General features: G+C 33.8%; 4 protein-coding genes across 6 annotated transcripts in view; 2 read left to right on the forward strand and 2 right to left on the reverse strand.

Moving 5' to 3' along the window:
• The window catches only part of LOC145724959 (tetraspanin-1-like), a 97675-nt gene extending 86374 nt beyond the window's left edge, over positions 1–11301 (forward strand). The window contains exons 3-9 of one of the 3 annotated variants that reach the window (XM_081973472.1): positions 1119–1338; positions 3099–3311; positions 3925–3996; positions 4855–5018; positions 5078–5291; positions 5521–5561; positions 9700–11301. In XM_081973472.1, coding sequence (XP_081829598.1) covers positions 1119–1338; positions 3099–3311; positions 3925–3996; positions 4855–5018; positions 5078–5285 — 877 coding nt within the window. In that variant the 3' untranslated portion in view covers positions 5286–5291; positions 5521–5561; positions 9700–11301. The remainder of the gene's footprint in view (positions 1–1118; positions 1339–3098; positions 3312–3924; positions 3997–4854; positions 5019–5077; positions 5292–5520; positions 5562–9699) is intronic. The other 2 variants (XM_081973471.1, XM_081973473.1) reach the window with 2 other exon arrangements.
• LOC145724958 (uncharacterized) overlaps positions 1–16095 on the reverse strand; it is a 112528-nt gene extending 96433 nt beyond the window's left edge. The window contains exons 1-7 of the mRNA XM_081973470.1: positions 15808–16095; positions 15528–15750; positions 15308–15447; positions 14084–14240; positions 13854–14030; positions 13077–13216; positions 12336–12395 (exon numbers count right to left, since the gene is read on the reverse strand). Coding sequence (XP_081829596.1) covers positions 12336–12395; positions 13077–13216; positions 13854–14030; positions 14084–14240; positions 15308–15447; positions 15528–15750; positions 15808–16017 — 1107 coding nt within the window. The 5' untranslated portion in view covers positions 16018–16095. The remainder of the gene's footprint in view (positions 1–12335; positions 12396–13076; positions 13217–13853; positions 14031–14083; positions 14241–15307; positions 15448–15527; positions 15751–15807) is intronic.
• A 700-nt stretch (positions 16096–16795) lies between these two features.
• On the forward strand, positions 16796–20277 carry LOC145725601 (uncharacterized). Its single transcript, XM_081974404.1, has 4 exons — positions 16796–16992; positions 17318–17500; positions 18196–18345; positions 18581–20277. The coding sequence occupies exons 1-4, from the start codon at positions 16960–16962 to the stop codon at positions 19880–19882; spliced, it is 1668 nt and encodes a 555-aa protein (XP_081830530.1). The 5' UTR covers positions 16796–16959; the 3' UTR covers positions 19883–20277.
• Positions 20278–21784, reverse strand: LOC145725602 (retinol dehydrogenase 13-like). Its single transcript, XM_081974406.1, has 6 exons — positions 21555–21784; positions 21331–21456; positions 21069–21269; positions 20817–21017; positions 20632–20762; positions 20278–20575 (listed from the first exon to the last, which is right to left on the reverse strand). Exons 1-6 carry the CDS (start codon positions 21685–21687, stop codon positions 20384–20386), a joined length of 984 nt encoding a protein of 327 aa, XP_081830532.1. The 5' UTR covers positions 21688–21784; the 3' UTR covers positions 20278–20383.
• Between the last annotated feature and the right edge of the window lie 194 nt (positions 21785–21978).

Here is a 21978-nt window from a genome sequence, read left to right on the forward strand (position 1 = left end):
AGTTATTTAACCAACAAGTGTATTAATGAAAGCGATTAATAATCGAAATGGTTTAATTAAATTGAGATTATTAATCGCTCATTAATATAAGAGTTGGTTACAACATTTTTCCGTCGACTGTAGTTAATAATAAATGTTTATTATTCTAAAAAGTTTGAAAAAAACTAATTGTCAGTTGTATAGGCAATACGGCAAACCGAAATCATAGGCACCCTTGACAATGACAGTGACAGTTGGTTCTGTCGTTAATGGTGAATGTCAACTGAATAATATGCGTCTATTTCTCTCTGTTTAATACAAATAAAGTAGAATGGAACTATACTATGAGACCTATTTGGTTGCCTTTGATAAAATCATGCATTAATGGGACTCATTAATGAACGATTTTGTATCCGTTATCGTCCATTAAAAAAGCTGTTAATACGTGGTCGACGGAAAAATAATTTATTACACCTAGTACGTAGCCAAATAGATGTTTTTATTTGAGGAATAGCACTGTAAGTTGCGTTTAAAACACTATGGAGCAAAATTTGACACTTGGGATATTAAGAAACACTTTAATACTTTGCTTGCGTCACATGATAGCTCACATTCTGTCAAAATTGTCAAAAGTCACTCAGCAGTAACCTGAAAGTATAAAATGCCAAATAGGTGTGTTTCTTTTAAGAATCGCATTGTAAGCTGTATCTATTGCTCCATGGAGCACAATTTGTTCGTTCTGACGTTAAATTTAACCCTATGGAACTATAAATAAGACTGGCAATACAACTTTTACTTACACAGTGTTAAAAAGTAAGTAATTTTTGGAATAATATTGATATTTGGACGAAACTTGGTATTTGAGAGATTTATAACATTAAATAAATTGGATCTTGGTTTTGCTCTTACATGCAGAGGGCGCTTATTACAATTAATTTTGAACACCCTGTAGTTCGATAAGTAAAGTCTTGTCTATATGGACATTATACCTTAAAAATATCGAACTGTTATTTAAAAACACCCTGTATAGGTCTAGAAAGACCATTTGCCCGTAAAAAATTGCTAGCAAAAAAACTAAAAATCTTAGTATTCTAGTAATCTTCTTCTTTCAGTAACTAACCAACTTTTTTTTATTTCAGAAGTTTAATTCCATCACTAACGTTATATCAGCCGTCCTTCCTTTACGCCTACTTGGCACTGGCCACCCAAGGTGGCGCCCTTCAAGTCCTAGGATGTATGGCAGCCTTGAAACTATCAGAAAAACTATTAAACGCCTATTGGCTGTTACTACTCGTGTTGATATTCGGAGACGTGGTGATTGGTGCATTCTGGGCTTACCGCTTCGAAAAGATCTGTCAGGTAAGCCAGCGGAAGAATGTGATAGACAAAGTGGATTTTGAAAACGAATCATGTCAGTTAAACGCGTAACCAATTGTGGTCGTATCGAAGAAAACACGGATATTGAGAATCGGATCTCGTTGATTCTTTCAATCGCAAATCCAAAACGTAAAGCGCGAGATTTGTATAATACACTTGCTCCTTCGAAAATGTGTTTGGATAAATCTCTTTTTCCCCGAAAGGGCACAAAAAGGTCAAGGGTTAACGTTGCGTCTTTTATGATTCAATTCCCTTTCTCGTTTTTCGTTTTCTACGCAAAAGGTATCTTTTTATTGCATGGTAAAATAACTTTTACCATTTGTATGCCTTAAATGAGTCATCATGCTGCTTAAACAGGGCATTATTCGAACAATCCCAACCTACTTTCCTAAACAGAAAAAAGTACTTCTACTCGTATATTAATCCACAAGTTACAACTCATCATCATTAACAGTAAACAGCTTAAAACATTCGTTTTTACATCTGAACATTACAAATTAACCACTGGAAGTGGATTATAAAATTTTCAAGGGGTTTAACTAAATAACAACCTATCCGGTCCAGCTTTCCCGGATTAAGACCGGGAGAGCTTATCAATAATTAAACTTTTAGGGTTTTAAAATTGCAGTTTCACCTAATCTGGACAGAGCAAAGCAATCGACTTTCACCTCATTAAGCTAGCCTGTTTATTTTTTTACCAAGACGCCGGTAGTTTTTGTATGAAATTTTTAAAGCGGTTTGATTTCCCACCGGCACCCTGAAAACGTTGGGCGAAAGATTTACTTCCATAATATTACGACCCCGTGGGTCGCTTTTTTTACTGGGTTTGTTAAATTTTAATCAACCAGAAATGGAACGTTTTGCATGTTAATAGGTCGAACTTCTCATGCACAGTGTCAATTTATTATTAATTGGATTTTAATTTGAAATAAATTGTTCTACACTTAGTATAAATATCAGTGAGGAAAAGTTAATGTACTAACAACTATGGTTGAAAATAAATTTGAAAAACAATCAATGACTGCAAACATAATTGATTACTTTGTTCAAGGTAGCAATATTGATAATGTTGTTTAATAGTTAGTGTAACCATACAGTTTTAAACCATTAAAATAGTTAAATCACATTGGTGTGGTTGCCAAAAGATAAGGTATTGAGGAAAATTTCAAAGTATTTTGACTGACAAGTAGGTACTCTCTGTCTCAGGAGAAGTGACGACATTAATTCAATTGAAATTCACGTTTGTCATCAAATCAAGGAATTTCTTTGATAGCCCTATTCATTAACTTTATTTTGTTATCTGGTGTGTCTATACAGAATGTTTGAAATAAGTTATCTATGGAAGTTTTTTTAGAAAATTCCATAAAGATTTGTCTGAAAATGAGTTATTCTTAGACTGTCTACATGGATTACTGGATAACCACCGCCATTTTGGTACTATTCAATTAAAACTTAGTACGACAAATTTTAATAAAAATAATAATGTAAATGACATACGTTAACGACGTCAAATTTTCATTAATCTTAATTCCATGTAATAAAAAAGGACAATTATTACTTCACTGCCATTAGCACTGGCACAAAGTTTATTTACATACGGACAAGTGAAATCTTATTTTGAAGAAAGACCCCAGTTTTGCAACAATCAAAACCGAGTACTTACTACTCTCTTTCTAAACTACAAAGTTAAATTTGTTGCATAATTAGTATTTTACTGAAATCCAAACACAACTTTTTTCTAGGAACTTCGACCGGCTCTCAAAATGAAGTTCCACCAAGAATACGGTACCAACAGTGACATGACGAGTCTCTGGGACCGATTACAAAGTGAAGAAGAATGTTGCGGAGTTACGGGTCCCGAAGAGTTCTCCAACAGTACTGGCACCACCAAATGGGAGATGCCCCCCAGTTGTTGTTTTGAGCCGGCCGCTGCCAACATTACTAGATGTGCAAAAGTAACTACTCGTTATCAATCAAACTCGCATTCAGTCAGTTTTATTAGAATAGTGTGCTGTATTTAATTGAGCAATTAATGAACGGTAAAAAGGCAATCAAAATCAACTGTAAACTAACAAAATTGGTAATTAAAGGTCGATAAAACTGAACGATTTTCCAATTCAATTATCAAGGCTAATATGTCTCCATGATAGCAAAAATATACTGACCCAATTAATATTGCGTTTAAATTGGGTTGTGTGGTGATTTAATTATAAAATGGTAACGAAAAGGTTGATTTACCTGAACAAACAAATTTTTGTGTCGGAAAAAATTACCCAATTTTTAACATGAAACAAAGCACGTTATTTCTTCCTTAATAGGCATTTAAGCATTGGCAGTTTCAGTAATAGTTTATGAAAGAATGTTATTTAAAAATTTGATTCACTATCATGCTTCACATGTGCAGCATTTGAGTATTCACTGTTCGTGGTTTGTGATTGGTCAAGAAAAAGCAAAAACAAGCCAAAAGCTGCTTTTTTTGATCAATCACAAACTACCCATTTAACGCAAATGTAAACTTTAAGCGTCAATCTCAAAGTCACGTGATTGTTTTATGAGGTCTGTTCGCAGAGGGAATCTCCAACTAGTAATCAGAGAAATAGATACGTCCATTGGCCACAAGTCAGAAAACGTCATAGTCACGTGAGCATTCAACCAATGAAACTTGACATTTACTATTTACTGAACAGAAAAACGATATTTACAAACTTTAAACGAGCACCAAAATGTCGTTAATGTCACAAAAAGATGAAGAAGGTTGTCTAATTTCTTAATACCACTTACATTACAGTAATTATTGTACCTACCAACGTTTTTAGTACAATTCTGATTTGGCTTTAAAATTGTTAAACGCATATTCTGACTGGTTTTCAAATGTCTGACTATTATGGTTTTACCATTAGTCCAATCACGAAATTTGTATTTTTATGCTAACTCGTCCATAAATCAAAATTGAAACTGTAGCAGTTGAGGAATCCAAGATAACTCCACCAATCAGGAGAGCTAGTCTCTTAATTATAAAAATTGTAAATAAGGAAAGTGTGAATGGGCCTATCCCACATTTCATAAATTTTTGTTTTAATGACTGAAATCGAAAGAATAGGATCAAAAAACTAATTTTTCATATTCTTGAAGAAAAAATTATGGTCGTAAATGTTCCTACATTAGTTTGAATTTGTCCATTAAATTTAAAAGATCTATTTTGGCGCGCATGTGACGTACGTAATCCTGGGCGATTTTATTGGCTGTTGCACGCCATCTGTTTCACTTCTTGTCGCTGATTGGTTAATAGTGTAGTACGTCACCGGCGGCGGGCGTTTTAAACATGAGATTAATGTAGTTTTTATCATCATTTTTTTTCTATTTAGACTTAATATTTTTGAAAACAAAAAAATACGGGTATAATATTTTCAATCCGTCTTTGTAATTATGAAATAAAAAAAAATTGTGGGACAGGCCCATTGTTGAGACATAATATAAGGGAATCTATTTTGTTATTAGGTACATTCAAGTGGCTGTGACGAACGTCTTCTGTCGTATTTAAGATCAACGGCTTCCCTATTGGCCATCTTGGGTTACTGCGTTTTGGCTTTCCTCAAATTGTGCTTCCTTGGAATTTTACGTTACGAGATTCGGGAAATGATACAGAAAATACGGATATTAAAGTAACCTGCATGATATTTGATTTAAGTCGTTCAATTTATGTGGTTTTGCGTTATTTTAGAGTGGAACAGGAATTGCCTAACGTCAATGGGGCCGTACCGGGTTCGCTAAAAGCGGAAGCGGCGGAAAGCGAGATGGAGTCGCTTCTGGTACGGCCCGAAAGTGTGGCGCTGTTGTCCTCGCCTCCTCCACAACCCAAGAATCCTAACGGAAACAACAATTACGAAATGAGAGAGTACCGAAGGAGCCGCAGTCAAGACAACATATGACTAAAGGTAGGTTTCAGAATTTTTGCAACAATCCGTGCATTGTGCGGTATGAAATGATACGGGGTTGGCTTGTGTCTTTTATATGGCTGACGGGGCCATTAGCCAACACTGCTTATTACGTAGATGCCCCAAACTCGTTTGAGTTGGGTGCGTAGAAAACAGAAAACACACGAACGAGAACTAATTTTTATTAAAACAAACTGACATTTTTAGAACAACCTTTCTTTTCTTTAAGATTTCCTCAAGCATGATGGTCGTCTGCTCTAAGTGTTGTAGGTGAGTTAATCGCTTTGCATGGAGGATCGTTTTCGATGTGATGAAGATTGTGAACGCTGTTTTTCTAATTTTATTGCGCCATTTTGTGCAAACTAATGGGTTCAAGTTTAATAACGGCATCGCTGCACGAAGCGGTTTAATTGAATTTTAGCCCAGTGCACGTGTTAGATTGTGGAAAATGCATGTTTGTAGTGGGTAAATTGTTATTGTGATTTCTCTGTTGTTTTCAGTCGTTTTATGTGAATTTTAATGCCCCCAGACGACTATTTATTACAAATTTGTTTACTGATTTTAGCGCTGAATTACGTTTTAAGCGTTACTGGTAGGTTTAATTTTTAGATGCAGCTTTAGCTTATGTCTACTGAAAACTTTATCAAATTTTGCCAGATATTTGGTGGCCAGTCGTATTTATCACTGATTCAAAGAGTTTACGTATTTAATTGCAATAGCAGTTACAGAAAAGTTTGTGACTTAATTGACTGTTAAACTCTCTCAACCTCGTACAAGAAGAAGGTACAATATACAGGGTAGTCCAGTTTTAAATGTCAATAATTCACCAATCCATAACCAATTAAAAAATAAGTTGACATTCATTATGTAATTTTCCTAAGGAAAATACAGTCCTTCAAATTTCTGTTTAAAAAATCGTTTTTTTTTCCCATAACTGTCAGACCGTTGGAGCAATATTGATCAAATTTGGAACAAGCACTTTATTACACGTTATTACGGTCAAAGACCCAAAACTAACCCAACCCAACTTAAAAATTGTCTTGGAAACGGAAAATTCACTTAAGAAGTTTAAAAAATATTATTGTAGCCAGTTTTCATAGTTTCCAGACAAACTAAAAGACTTTAGTTTTGAAAATTGAATTAGAAAAGATAAAAATTTCAGAAGCTTAAAAGTTGTGTTTGTAACCAGTTTTCATGCAAATCGAGAGACTTTAATACTAAAAATTGACTTGTAGACATAAAAACTACTATTTCAAGAATTTGTTACTACAAATTCATACATTTAAACCTTAAAAATTGACTTGAACCCCAAAATGTAACTGAACTAATAAAAAGTGACATCAGAAGCTTAAAATTTGCATTTGTAGTAAGTTTTCATAATTTGAAGACAAATTTCAATATTTTAGTCTTGAAAATAGTCTTAGAGGCAGGACATTGACATTAGATTCATGAAAATTGTCTTGAAAACTAACTTTTTGTGCTTTTTACTTTGCTTTTCATTTTCTTCGAATTCTGGACTATTTTTAGTGCTTCAAAACTGCTTTCAGCTTGGAAAATCGAGTTTCATGACTATCTTCACCAAGTTATTGACATAGCAAACTTAAAAAACAATTTTTACATTCTTCATAGACTTAAAATGGCATCCGAAGCTTTGTCACTATTAAATCTTCTTCTAGACACCTCAGTGCTAAAAATTCGGGTATTTCTTAATAAACTAGACTGTTTTTAGTGTTTTAAGGCGGTTTTCAGTGCCTCAAATCGAATTTCAAGACTATCTTTACAAAGTTTTTGAATTATCAGGCCTAAAAGCCAGTTTGTCCACTGACCATAATCTAGAAAATGTTATTTCAAGCTTCTTCACTATTAAATTGACTTCTACACTCATAGGTGCAATAAATTGTAGCACCTCTAAGAAATTCAGACTGTTTTTAGTGCTTTTTAAGACTGAAAAATCGAGTTATTCCAAATCAATTTCCAAAAGTCAAGTTTCTTCAGTAATAAAAGTAAAAAATTTTGGTACCAAATGCTACAATAATAGTCTTGAGAACTAATTTTTAGAAATAAAATAGTCCGAAAATTTAATTTACTTCTAGACTTGTTGTCCAGTCCAGAAAATTGAGTTGTACACCAATTAAAGTCTTGAAAATATACTTTTGGACTCTCTTTAGTCCTAGTAAGGTCAGTTCTAGCATTAAAAGTAAACTTTTATACTATTTTTAGTAGTAAAAAATTAGTTTCATGCACAATACAATCTTTGTCTTGATTTCCGGACTTTTTTAGTTCTTGAATGCCAATTTCAGACACTCAACCAGGATGGCAGTCTGAGAAAGCGAATCATAAGACCATTCCTAGTAGTAAAAAAGTTTTTAGACTATTCAGTACAAATTTGGACTTTCACAAGTCTTGGATGTTCAGTTTTAAACTATAAAACGATTTTTTAAATTGAAATTTGGACGACTGTATCTTCCTTAGGAAACGTTTTTCAGAAAAATGACACAATGCAAGTCAACTTATTTTTTGATTGGCTATCAAATGGTGAATGATTGACACTTAAAACTGGACCACCCTGTATTAGTAGAGTTTAAGTGTTGTTTTGACTGTGACATTTTTTTGACACAAGTAATATTTACCTTATTAAACTTATGTGAGGGTTAAAATTATTGTTACTCTGCTAGCTACCGATTAATTTTATGTATTGTATTTCTTACTACTTTGTTCAAATATTTTGTAACTGTTTGTTGGGTTGTATAAGATTCTGTTGCTTCCTTAATTTTTCAATTATTTTACAATTTTTCAATGTTCAGTAAAGTTTGTTCTCAATTTTTTTTGGATCTACTATATCCATGAAAATTTGGCACTTTTATACCAGAAATCTATTAACTCTTAGTTTTTTCCATTAATGATACAAATTCTTTACGTTGTCTATGCGTTTAAAGGTCAAAAAGTGTACTATTTTACATAAGACATTCTGTATATCATTACGTCATTTATGAGAGGTTAAAACAGAGGTTCCCAAATTTTTTTTTGACAACTTTATAAATTTTGCTGAATTTGGTGGAATTTATACCATATTCCCAAAACTCAACAAAAAAATGTCAAGATTAGATCTAACTATGGAATTTTGTGTTGTTCCAATCACGATTAACTTATTTTCAGTTAATTAACAGTTTAACAGTTTTCGAAAAAAAAGTGAAAATTAATTGGTTAACTAACTAATTGATTGGAATGGATGTTAAAAAAGTAATGTAGATCATTCAAAAAAGTGATTCCATCCAACTTCACTTTTTTTACTTCTAGTCACAGCACAATAAACCAATATAATCTTATTTATAAATAATATTAGAAAAGTCATCATTCGGAGTGTTAAAATAAAAATAGTACGTATATTTTCCTTTTTTGTATTTATTCAAATATGTAATTATTACACTGTTAATTAATATGTTTATCATATTGCATTTTAAAGGAACACTATTGAAATCAGAAACATTTATTTGTCACGCTAGCGTAGACTCCTTTGGGGGTCCACCTGGACCACTTTGGGTTAAAGTTTTAATAGGAAATTCCACCAAATTGGTTGTCGTACCGAAAAGTGCCCTATTTCAAATGGGACACTCTGTATAGTATTACGTTATTCGATTTAGCTTGTCATGGTTTACTATATGTGCTGTCGTACATTTCCAAACATAACATTTTGACCAAAAACCTTGAAAAGACTTGACGCTTTAAGAATTTTTGTCATTTTATTATACCTACAAGAAAAATTCCATGTATACAGGGTAGTTCCAAAAAAATCGTGAATATACTATATTTTATCACTCTTTAATTAACTTCCATAGTTTTTCTTTTGTAAATTTTTTCTTAAATTAGTATTTATTCGTACATGTACATTTTAGAGACACCGTGTATTCTATATCGAAAGGTTCCAAATATTGATCAATATAATTTAATATAATCAATCATTTCACAGTTTTCTGTACTTTTTTTTATTTGATTTCAAGTAAAAAAATTAATACTTATTTAATAAAATGACTTAGCAATGAAATGTATGCCAAATACTAAAAGAAAATTGGTTCAACAAGTATGTTAAACGTGTATGTTATATTGATTTCGTTTATACTAACTTTTTTTTTTACTAAAAATCCATGTAATTTTTACAAAAAGGGGTGGCTAACAACTATAAAACACAATTAAGTTTTAGTCAAGTAGCTATTTAATTTTTTTTTTTTTGGGTTTGAATTTACTTCAGCTGTCATAAATTTGAGTAATTTAGTTTCAATGAATCGAATAATACCAGATTTTTTTATTACATCATTCCTCGTTTTACGTACTTTTGACAAATAAAACCGCGTTTTCGTTCAGAATTATTATCCTCATTGAACTAGAACATAAAACAGTTTTTCTTTTTCAGTATCGGCTGGAGGGCCTATTTAATCGCGGCCGTTGGGGTCGCGTCAAAAAGGGGCCCCTGGCCACGCCCCTCGAGGACATCTTCATGCGAAGGCCTCGCGGCCGCGTCAAGGAAGACACCAGAGAAGAGCCTTGCTGAGAATTGCTCTCTTCGGTGCCAGTTTTTCAGCAGGAAACGTTAGTTTAGCGCCGGAGAACGTGATTGGTCACGACCGACCAATCGGGTTGTAGTGCTAGTCAAAAAACTGGTGACTTTTGCGCACATATGACTTTTTTTATAGTGGTGGTGACAGTTGTTTATTCCGGAAGTTTTATGAACAATCCCTCGCATCATCAGACACAACAACAAAACCAAGTAATCTCATTATAAAACTTTAATGTTATGTGTAGCGTACTGAGTGTGTAAATAAGATATTATAAGTCCTACGCGAACGAAAGCACAATACCTACCGAAACAATATACTATATACAACAAAAGCTTATATCCTTTGTAAAACTTATGTATAACAATTTAAAATAGTAGTATTTTGCAAGTGTACATATATTTCTGTATGTTTGAGTAGCAACAAAATAGGTAGAAAAACTCAGTTTTTTGGCATCTTTTCCATTTAGAATTTCCCCGGCATACGGAAACTTGTATAGAATTCACGAGACCGCGAGACTGCTACGTTTATACACTTTAATTCAGTTTCCATTTACCATTTAGAAACGTTACAGCATTACACGTAATATAAGTAGGAGTTATTCAGTTAGACGTAAGTGGTTTTTACGTCACGTGTTCACTTAATAGGGGAATCGTGAGGTAAAGAAACACTTACAAACCACAACCGAGCTTGTTAACCGTTCTGTAAATATTACATTATAGCTATAATGAAATGAATTTGAGTGCCTCGCTTAGTAAAGTTTGGTCTTTGATAAGGATTCTAGTTTTTTGGACTGATTTAAATGATCCACATCGACAAATTCGGAATTTTGATTTTTTTTGTATTAATAAAGTGTAAAATTGTCTGTTTGGATGATTAGTGGAAGGTTCTTAATTTTAACTCAACTGTGAAGTAGTTGCTGATTTTTTTTATGTTCTCTACAGTACTATTATTTTTATAATTTATATTCAAAGCTGTCAATCAAATGACATCAATTTTTGTGGTGGTTTTGTCCGTCTGGTAATTTTTTCAATTCTAATGTTCTCTGTCAAACAATCGATTTTACCATGTCAACTAACAAGTGTAAAGCAAGCTACCATAAAACAATTTTTTTCATTTAATTAAGTGGTTACTATTTTGTAATTTAATGCGTTTCTATTTCTGATTATCAATAGTTACGATGTGGTTTGTCCTAGACTCAATTAACGAATATAAAATAAGCAAAAAATATGCAGACCAAACTGAAAAATGTCGACCTTAACAAAGCTTCCCAATTTCTAATTCAACAATACCAAGATTCGTACCTACGTAAACTAAAACGCAACTAGAGAATTTATTGTAATCTATCTAAGTATAATAATTATTATTATTAATATTAATAATTGTTACCTTATTATTGATGCTTATTCATGTATAGTGAAATTAATGTATATATCCATTTAATAAAGGTATTGTTAGAATCTTTGAGTTTATTTCGTCACTAGGTGTAGGCAGCACAAATTACAGTACGTCGTTCCAAAAATTAAGTATGTTGAAAGAAAAAGCAAATTCTACTTTAATTATCATATTTAGAAAAATTAATGGCTTTTTTTAGTGAGACAAACAATCAGCTTCCAGTGAGGAAATACGGTGTAAATATTAAAACTTAAAACACATTTCTGGTACCCATTAACTTTAGAATTAGCATGAAGAATAGAGCTAGTGATTTTAAATTGTGATATTCTAATACTAGTAAATCTCCATTTCCTCTTAAATTGAATTTATGCTTTATTTATGAAATTTCTATACAGGAATTAAAAGTATCTTTTTACTATTCATTTAGTGCAGTAATGTGGCATTATAGGCAGCAAAGTTTGAAAAAAATAACAATTTAGGTTACTTTTAAAAAAACTGTATGGTAAGATATAAACACCCTTCTTTATTAAGGTTAATACTAAATTAATTGCTAATGCTAAGGTTAAAATTTCTTCTAGCATTTCATCTAGCAGCTATTAGTCAAATATTTGGTAATTAGTGCTATTCCTAATTATGTGACGTTATTCAATTTTGTTTGATTATCAGTATACCTATATTATGCAACCTCGACCATCCCTTCCTGCTTACTAATACATAAAGGCAACAATAGTATGGAAACTATTCAGATTGGGTGTTCAGTTAATATTAACAATAGTCAAAGGGTGGGTATTAGGAACCGTCCGTTCAGTTTGAGACAAACAACAATATTTGCTTAACTGGATAAACTGAGAGCATTAACATTTCATTGGGGTAGAATTATTCTCCTTTCTCCTACGGGTAAATAACGGAGGATTAGATCGGAATTTATTGGTTTGAGTGGTCGCATTTAATGCGGTTAGTTTTCTTAGGGCCGGATAAGCCGCTGGGTTAACAGTGAGGAAAGTGGCACTACAATAACACCCTTGAGAGGATTCCATTAATAACTGGTTTGGGTTTGAGGGTTCGATAATTACGCAGAGATAAGAAAGGTTATATTTACCTTTATTTCGTCGACGTCTAGACGAGCCACACAGTCTAGATTTGATCCTCCAATAATAACCTGCAAAGAAAACAATTTTTTTTACCATACAACCCGCACCCTTTTTCGTTATAATTAGTGTGAGTATGACACACACGTTTCTTTAAAGACAAACATCACTAAAACATTTCCCCAATTAGTCTTCGTTCTGGAATCGTCAATCATCATCGACATTTTCGAGGAGTTAATAAGGACGATAATTGCTCACACCAATTTTCCTAATTACTTCCCGGGGTCCGGTTTATAAATAGCGCCCTGTACAAGGCCGACGGCTCGTTAATCCTCCTCGAATACATGATATATGATTAGTGTTTCGCCATAAATCGAAAAGGCTTCGAAACTGGATTCACGTGGTCTTATTGGCGAAAATTTGTAATGTAATTGCCGTGGTAAACAGACGGTTATTAATTGAAGCCAGTCGGATTGTTTTTGTTTGCCCTTAACATATAACCCTTTTGCTGTCTTTAGTGCCACAACTTGACAGAGAGAAACAGCTTGAAGGAAAATTGAAATGTTCGTTTCGTGTGAAAGACGGATAAGCTGATGCAAACATTAATATTATTTCTTTGACAGTTTATGGTTTGCTGCTTGGGTTACTCCTAAATCCATTTCTTAATTTTATTAACTAATTTTTGAGATAATCCACGCCTTGTACTGTAAAGTTCTTTATTGCAAAATCACAATTTTCTATGTTTTACTTACAGGGTGTTTTCCAGATGTTCCCTGGCCGGCAAAAGTCTGCAGATTTTGAGGGGGGTTTTCAGTATAACTGTTTTTCATTTCGGTTAAATGAAACGAAATTTCAGCGGCCACTTTAGCGTTGTTTTTTATCAATGCTATGTCTGAGTTTTCATTAAGGAATTACCAGTTTGGTGCTTTTACTAGAGTAATGCCTGCTTTATACCTCTCAATTAACAATTAAACTAAACTTTCATTTAAACTAAAATTAATTTATCAAAGCTGAAAGTGAACTTACAAGCGAGCCCATTTATACTTTCAATTTACACTAAACTAAAATTAATTTTAAATTAAAGTTAAACCAACTTTATTAAAGTTCGGCTTAATTCGTTTAAATTCGTTGACTTTCGGAACTATCACTGTCATACTTGTCATCACTCATGATGTAAATTGCTGTCTTCTATTGCGATACGTAGTCTATTAGACTTGAATCGTCTATTTCCATAATTGGATTTTTTACCGAAAAAGTGGTTTAAGAACAAATTTTTTAAATTATTTTAATAAAAATTTTCTTTATCCACAAAACACGCGTAATGACGATGACAATTGAAACGTCAACGTCAAATATCAACGTCGAACGTCCAGTAAGTCAAAACAGTCATTTATTTTTCTAATTATTAATTTGTAGTATAAACCTAAACAAGATTTCTTAGTTTAAATATTAATTTTAGTGGAAATTTAAATTTAATTTAATTCTTAAATGGGAAGTATAAAGCAGGCATAAGTTAACGTAAAGGATACTTGTTTTCAGTGAATTTCCGGACGTCATCTTCGCTATCTCCGATAACAGAAAAGGAGTGATGGCTTTACCGCTAATTTGAGCCTCATGGGCTTTGGCTAATGCCTCTTCGATCACCCGGTTAATAGACTGCGAGTCAAGGGAGTATTGTTCGGGTACAGGCACGGCAAAAAGCAGACCTAATCAAATCCAAAATCAGTAAAATGTGTCAAAAAATTACTGATCTAGTTACCAGATTTCAAATCGAGATCCAAATGGGCTTGGATTATTTTCGCGGCTTCTAAAGGTGTTTCCACATTGTACGGAGCTTTGTAATTGCTGGTAGAACAGTAGAAGGCGGGAAATGACTTGGTGGGGGCGATCGTACACACGTGCACCCCTTGAGTTTCCTGAAAATATGCTTGGTAGAGGTTGTTCGGAGAAATGTTAACTACTTCAGGATCTCAACGTCTTTAAATCCCCGCAGGGCTCGATAATCGCATTATGCGGGTTCAAACGCCTTTCAAGACGGCATGTGTCAAACTTCCCCAAGGCTCTGGGGGATGCATTATTAAATGTCGCTAGCGAGAATTATAAATGCAAATTTCCGAGAGGAATCAAGGAATTATGTCTGTTTGGTTAGGATATATTCGATTTAAGTTAGTTGCCAGAAGTCAAAACACTGTATTGTAGATGCTCGTTGAATGTTGTGTTTAAAAAACTATTAAGCTTTAAAAATAGTGATTTTGTTTCTCAAAGAGACTAAACGTCATCAGTATTCGAGTTGATTCTCATCTAGTCTGCAGAGCAAACTTGACGTCACAATGACGTAGTCTAACAAAACAATATATTAATCACATGTCAAATTACGTCATCGTGACGTTCGGTCTCTTAATCTCTCTGAGTAAATTACATTTAAGCAGTAGAAAAAGCTGAAACTATAAAAGCACGTCACGTGATCGTGACAATATAAATTCGCAGCAGGCAACACTATAAAGTTAAGTTAAAGCGTGTCAATCACAGTCACGTGATCAGGAAAATGTTAGCTTTACCTTTGAAAAGTCTGTAAATTACATTTAAATAGTTAGGAAATGGGAAAGCTGAAATTGTAAAAGCACGTATCGTGTGATTGTGGCAATTTAAATTCGCAACTGGCAACACTGTAAAGGTAAATTGAGAACTATTAACAATAGTCATGTGACTAGGAAAATGTCATCTTTACTCTTGAAAAGTCTGTAAACAGTTGTCAGTGTCATCGCTTATCAACTGTAGACATTTAGAACAAAATGTCAAATACAAAAAAACGAAAGGTTCCTTTCCCCCAAACCGTTTTTTGATATAACAATGACATAACCGTGAATGCAAAAAAATATGTCTTAAATTTTATAGTCATGACGTATCCGCTTTGCAGACAATTTATGGACTAAAAACTGGGGTATACAACTCTGTGCTACGTTAACAAATTTGCTATAATTACCAGGAACTCTAAGGTTTTTGGAATATCCAGGATAGACTTTACCCCACTGGAAACAACGGCAACATTGCATCTTCCCAGTTCGGTTAGATCTGCGGATACGTCAAAAGTTTCACTGGCACCACGATGAACGCCCCCAATCCCTAAAATTTGTTATATTACAGTTATACCACTAATTATACTAGATAATATACAGCGTGTTCAAAACTTCTAATGCAAATACCTCCTGTAGCAAACACAGTAATGCCAACAGCTTTGCAAATCGCAACTGTTCCTGCCACAGTGGTGCCACCGTTTAAACGACGACTCAAAACGTAACCAAAATCGCGTCGCGACGTTTTGATTGGTTTACTGTGCGTGACGTCACCGAGTAGTTCTAATTCACGTTTGGACAAACCCACTTTAATCGTTCCGTTTAGTATTGCTATAGTCGCTGGAATGGCTCCCTATCAAATTAATATAACAAAAGTAAAATCAATATTTTAAAATTGCAAATTAGCTACCTGCGATCGAACTACGTTCTCAACTTCCAAAGCGCATTCCACGTTTGACGGAAAAGGCATACCATGAGTGACTATGGTAGATTCCAAAGCCACCACAGGTTTCGATTCTGTAAGAGCAGTTTTCACTTCATCCGTTATTATTAAACGATTACGCGAAAAAGCGCGAGTATTTCGTAACCTAACCAGCGAAAAATTCCGTAAAACATGCATGGTTAGTTGACTTTTCCGGAAGTCTGAATAAAAACGTGCTGGAATAATGAAAGATAAATTATCAATCGCTTTGCGAGCTGATACCGTGGATAATGCAGAAGTAAAAGTAAATAAACAAAACCAAGCCTGAAACTGGTTATCAACGCCAGTTTTAGGGGTCAAGGCACTGGCCAGTCCGGAATATACAATTTATTAATCAAACCTTGTTGGGAAGTTGCCAGACAGAAATAAATTTCTATTCTGTTTCAGAATTAATATTATGTTTTTATTAAATCAGTATTTTTTTAACTTGGTATTAGTTGACTTGCCTATTTTTTCAGTGAAGATTGAGAGAATAATAAAAATAAGAATAGTTGCATTAATAAAAACAGATGAAAACATGTTTAAAGAAATGTTAATGTTTATTTTAAAAAAAATGTTAAACCAACCATTTCACGAGTAGTTTTTTAATGAACGTGATTTTTCAACATTTTTAAAAATTATGGACTTACTCTTGTAAGTTTCATGTTTACAATAATCAAAAATAGTCTTCCTTTTCAAGCTCTTACTTTTATTTAAATATATTTATTTTTTATTAAAAGTAATTTTAAAAGAATTTGAATTTGTAGGCAATTTTAAACGTTTGACAGTCGACATCCGCCAAATGCCAATGATTGGCAAGTGATTCTAAGACATGTTTTGTTTCAGTTTTTGCCCCTCTATTTAGAAAGCTAGAAGGAGACACAAACATACTCGGATCAAGATGAGAGTGTAGTGTGAAGTCTGACTGACACCTGACATTTATGTGTAAACAAACAAACAAATTATTAATTATTATTATATTTAACTATGTATAACAGTTTTTTAGATTTACATTTAAAAACATAGGGAGACAAACATAAAGATTATAAACAAATTCTCAAATATAATACATCCAGTGTCTGATATAACGAGTACTTAAACATGCCCAAAAAAAGCAAGGAAAACATTGCAAAGGTAGGTTTTAAATTTTATGTATTGTGTTGGAAATTGAGCTGTACAACAAAAAACTGAACTTACTGTCCATCAAACTCATAGTCACAAGTCATAATTAATGTTTTTAACTACGTTTTGTACTGGTAAATAACCATTAACCACTAAATTCTCTATTAAACTAGCAGATGGTTATTGTACCAAATTCAAAAAGCTAAACCTTTATAATGGTAGTTTGCTTTAAATAAATGTTTGTTGTGAGAAAAAAGTATGAGTGTACAGTATAAATAATACCTACTATCCATGATAGCAGCAATTAGTGTAAAACTAAAACTAATTTATTCCTCAGACTGTCATGCCTAGAATAGACCAGATTCTACCAGAAGTGTTGGATGTTTATGACCCAGACACTGAAACTTTAGTAAAAAGCACTCCTGAAGACCTGAAAAAGACATTTTACAAAAAGAACAATGAAAAGGCCCCAATAAACTTGGTCTATAAAGTGGTGTATCCTGATGAATTCAATTTAAAGGTTAGTGCCTAAACATAAGGGAAAGCCAGCTCTGTTCAGTGACTTCTGACTGTTGCCTCACATATCTCCTTTTATTAGGGGAAGATCCAATAAAAATATATGTTTTATGTTTTACAAAATGATAGTACCAGTTGTTATAAGTTGTCAGAGGCCTCTATAGGGCCAGTTTGAATCTGTAAGAGACCTCTAAATGCTACTTACAACCTTCTAAAAAGTGTCAGACTTGCACAACTGTATTAAACTTTCCCAGAGTTGTTTTAAATTGTCAGAGGCCTCTAAGACCATTTTGAAAGTGCCAGACACTGTGTCAGTGTCCTCTACAAGTTTTCTAAACCTTATAAGAATTGTTTAAAATTTCCAGACTCTCCTAAATACAACTAAAAACCTAAAGATTGTCAAAAGCCTCTACAAGTGTTGTATATCTTCTAAAAATTGTTTAATTGTTGCTATTTTATTTGTTGTAGCCCCTGCCTTAAGGTACCTATAACCTAAAACATTATTACAGTTTTGGCAATCAATCTAATCACAGTTAATCGCCGACGTACATTTTTTGCTGGTGATTGTGAGGCAATAGTCAGAGATCACTGAATAGACTATATAAAAACTGAAATTTAAGCAGTCTAATAATCAGTTTGACCTGGTGTGCTATAGATTTTATTAATTTGTACTGTTAATATATTGTTGATTTTCTTCAGCCATCAGGTCGACAGAAAACAAAAACTAAAGTGGGAAGACCAAAAAAAATCAAAAAGCCTTTATCACCGCCACTTGAATTACCTGCATCACATCAAGTGTCTAAAACGAGGTCTGGACGTGAAGTAAAATTTCCTAAATACATTCAAAATGTAAGTAATAAGTGAAATAATTTCTTAATGTCAAGCAATCTTATTTTTGTCACTTTAACTTAAATCAAGTCAAAACTAACTGTCCTAGTTAAATAAAAGAAATATACTAAAAATAGAATAAAGTAGGGTGTTCATAGAGTATCTAATTTTTAACCAAAAGTGACAAAAGTTTCAAATAAATAATATAAATATCTACAAAAGTAATTCACATAACTAAGTCATTCCAACGTTGCAGGATTTTAAAAAGATCCTCATTGACAAATCTACGTCGGCTGACCCTAACGAAACCGAGGTCCAATTATCCGATTTTGTTAGCCATACTGAGAAAACAGACAAAAATCCGTCAACCAATGAAGTCATCCCGCCAGTCCAAGTGGAATCATTCCAAAAGAAACGTAAAATTCCCGCTCAGTATCGATGCCCCAAATGTAAAAAAGCCTATCTAGGCCGCACCAAAATCTTGGAACACTTAAAAAAGAACCCATCGCACGGTCCTATGCACCAGAACGAGGATAAACATTTTGAGGTGTGGAATTATTTGGTGTCAATCACACAAAAGTGTCCGTCGTCGGAACGTGGACCAAAGTTCTGTCAAGAGTTGTCCAACTTACTTCACAACTTGGTATTGCTAACGAACGCTTTGTTTAAAAAACTTGGCAGTGCAGCCAATGAGGTGGAAGTAGATAAAGTGCTTGGAAATGCCATTGGGTTGAGTCCAGGAACTTATTATTTCGACGACAATAACTTGTACAAGGACGTGACGGTTTTGCAGCTGATGGGTAACGGTGACTTTCTAAGTTCGATACGGGCAAAAAGTGAAGAAAACTTAACAAAACCGCAGGTTAAAAATTGCTTGTGTGACAAGTTGAGCTTAATGGATGAGCTAATGTTACGTTCTATGTTGGTTTCGTCAGAAACGGAAGCGATTGCCAAGAAAATCAACGACATTAAAATTAATTCGGTTAAACCAGATACTGAACCTTTAGTTAAAGAAGGGCCAAACGCTGAAACAAAGAGACATTTTACTGGAGAGGAGTTCCTGGTGTCACCGACACCCAACTATGAACAGTTGAGCGACTACGACATGAAATCAGATGTGGTGCACACAAATCATTTTGAGCTTAGTCCGCACCCTCCTGATCCACCGCCAAAAATCAAAATTCACGCCAATATTCTTCTCTGTCCGCCCAATCCAAAGTACGTCCAACAGGACAACTACTCTGAATGTAATAGAGAGGAGGATAATGCTAAGACTGACATACAAGCTGACATAAGTCCAGAACTGTTAATAGAAAATTCGGTGCTCTCACCTATAAGTAATTTGCCGCATTCGGTTGATGAGTTAATGCTACCCGTCTCATCAGAATCGACTAGTATTCTAGAAAATTCGAGCAGTTCCGACGAAGTTATGAACGTCGATCAGTTTGTCAATGAACGATTTAGACGAATCACTGAGTCAGATTTAGAAGGACACAGCAGTAGTTCGTTAAATCTGGATTTGCCCTCACTGGATCTTTTCCAGTTTCACACCAGTTAGGTGATTGTAGATATAAGTGAGCCAAGATCATAAGAAACATTAGACTGAGAAGTGGGGATTAATTTACTAAGAGGTAAGGATGAATTTATCTAGTAGTACATTTACTAGCTGATATGAGAGTTGTGTTTTAACAATGAGAGCTAAAAACTGTATATCCCACTTAAATAAATTTTAATTTATTGTTTAAACCATGTCACTTTGACATGAACTTTTGTAAATCACCACAGGACATTTCACATTACAAACAAAATTTTAGTAATCAACAATAACATTGAAGTTTAGTAATATTTTGGGTTGTTTTAAAACATTTTTGTAGTAGCAAAAAAGATGTTTTGTTTTCTTTCCTTTAGGCATTTGTTTTTTTTTAAGTTCACTTACTTAAATGATAAGACAAATTAATGTTTTTTTTTTAACTTTACCTTATTACCATACCAACACTTTACAAAAAGTAATACATGCAACATGTTCTCAACAAAAATAGTAATTGAACAAAAAGTAACTCTAACAGCCGACTTCAGCTGGCTTTAGTCCAACCATCTTAACTGAAACATCCCATAGCTGGTTGCAGAAGTGTTGGGTGAGCTGGGGTGGTCGGAAAAACCTTCGCCCCTCGACAAACGACTGTCCCGTCATATCTTTCACGTCATCGCAGTGAGCCAGGTGAATAAGGGGTTGCGCCCCTGCTTCCGGATTCTGTCAACCACGATTAATTATATACTCAAAAGTGTCTAGAAAGTGCACGAACTTACTTTCCCGACAATGTTGCTCATCAGTACAAACCAAAGGCCGAGAATGTGGTTTTTGTCATCTATTACCGACTGGGCGATAAAAGGGGTTTTTACTATTCCCGGATGGACTGCATTGACTGTTACACCGCTATCTACCAAAACAATAAATCATAAAGTTGCTACTGTTCAATTAAAAGTAATGTTACCTTTTAGTTTTTCCGCAAAAATCCTTGTGACGGCCGCCATAGCCAATTTTGCATTGCAGTAGGGAGCGGCTAAAAGCTTGGTATTCCATCGCTCATAATATTCGGCTGTTGGATTCATTTCGTTTAAAGTGAACATAGAAAAATATCCAGCTAAAGAGCTGGTAAAAACTACTCTACTTGGAGCAGTCTTTTTTAGAAGACCTAAAAGATAAAGTTGCACTTTTGGTGCACATTTACGGTGTTGTAACTTACCGAGCAAAAGATGTGTTAACAAAAAGTGACTCAAGTGGTTAACTTGCATGGATACGTCCATGCCATCCTCGGTCGTAAGTTTAAATCTGTGATGACCGACGCCAGCGTTACAGAGAAGAATGTCTAGCCTGGATTCTGTAGTCAAAATATCGCTAGCAAATGCCCGTACCGATTTGTAGGATCGCAAGTCTATGAATTTACCTTTGAAGAAATAGTGATGTAAGACTCAGTTGGTTTACCGCATTTCTTTTGTGCTAGTTACTTATCACATGGGGGTTTTGAGTCTGTTGCTTTATTTTTTCAGCCGCTTCAGGCCCTTTTGCCACGTCAGCTATAATGACACGACAACCTTTTGATGCCAATGCCAAAGCGGTTTCGAATCCCAAACCTAGAAACATTTTTAAGTAGTAATTTTCTAAAGTTAGTGGACAAAAATAGGTTGGATACATTAGGCATAGGCCTCAAAGAACTATTTGTAATTTTTACCTGATGCTCCTCCTGTAATAATGGCAGTTTTTCCAATTAAACATTTTTTGCTTGTGCACCAAAAAGCCGTATATTTGCAGATTAAAAAAATAATGCCAATAATACTTAATAGTATAATACTCGTAATACACATTATTACTCTTTCAGTAGTTAACCACAATGGAACTAAATGTTGCAGGCCAGGTAAGTATATGGTAAATGATTATTTTTAGGTGCAACTACTTAGGTTCAAAACAAATATATTGATGGAAGTAATCTATTTATAATGTATTCTCCTATAAAAAAAGGTTAACATGACATTCAATGAGTGTAAAAGTAAGTATTTTTGATAATTACTAATTAGAGACATGTTTTTCAACAAATGATATAGGCTATTTGTTTACCCAAAACAACAGCATATAAACATTAATACAACTAGGAAAAC

Source organism: Ips typographus, linkage group LG2 (genome assembly GCF_016097725.1).
Source record: "Ips typographus isolate SLU linkage group LG2, UJ_Ityp_2.0, whole genome shotgun sequence".
In the NCBI taxonomy this organism is placed as follows: domain Eukaryota; kingdom Metazoa; phylum Arthropoda; class Insecta; order Coleoptera; family Curculionidae; genus Ips; species Ips typographus.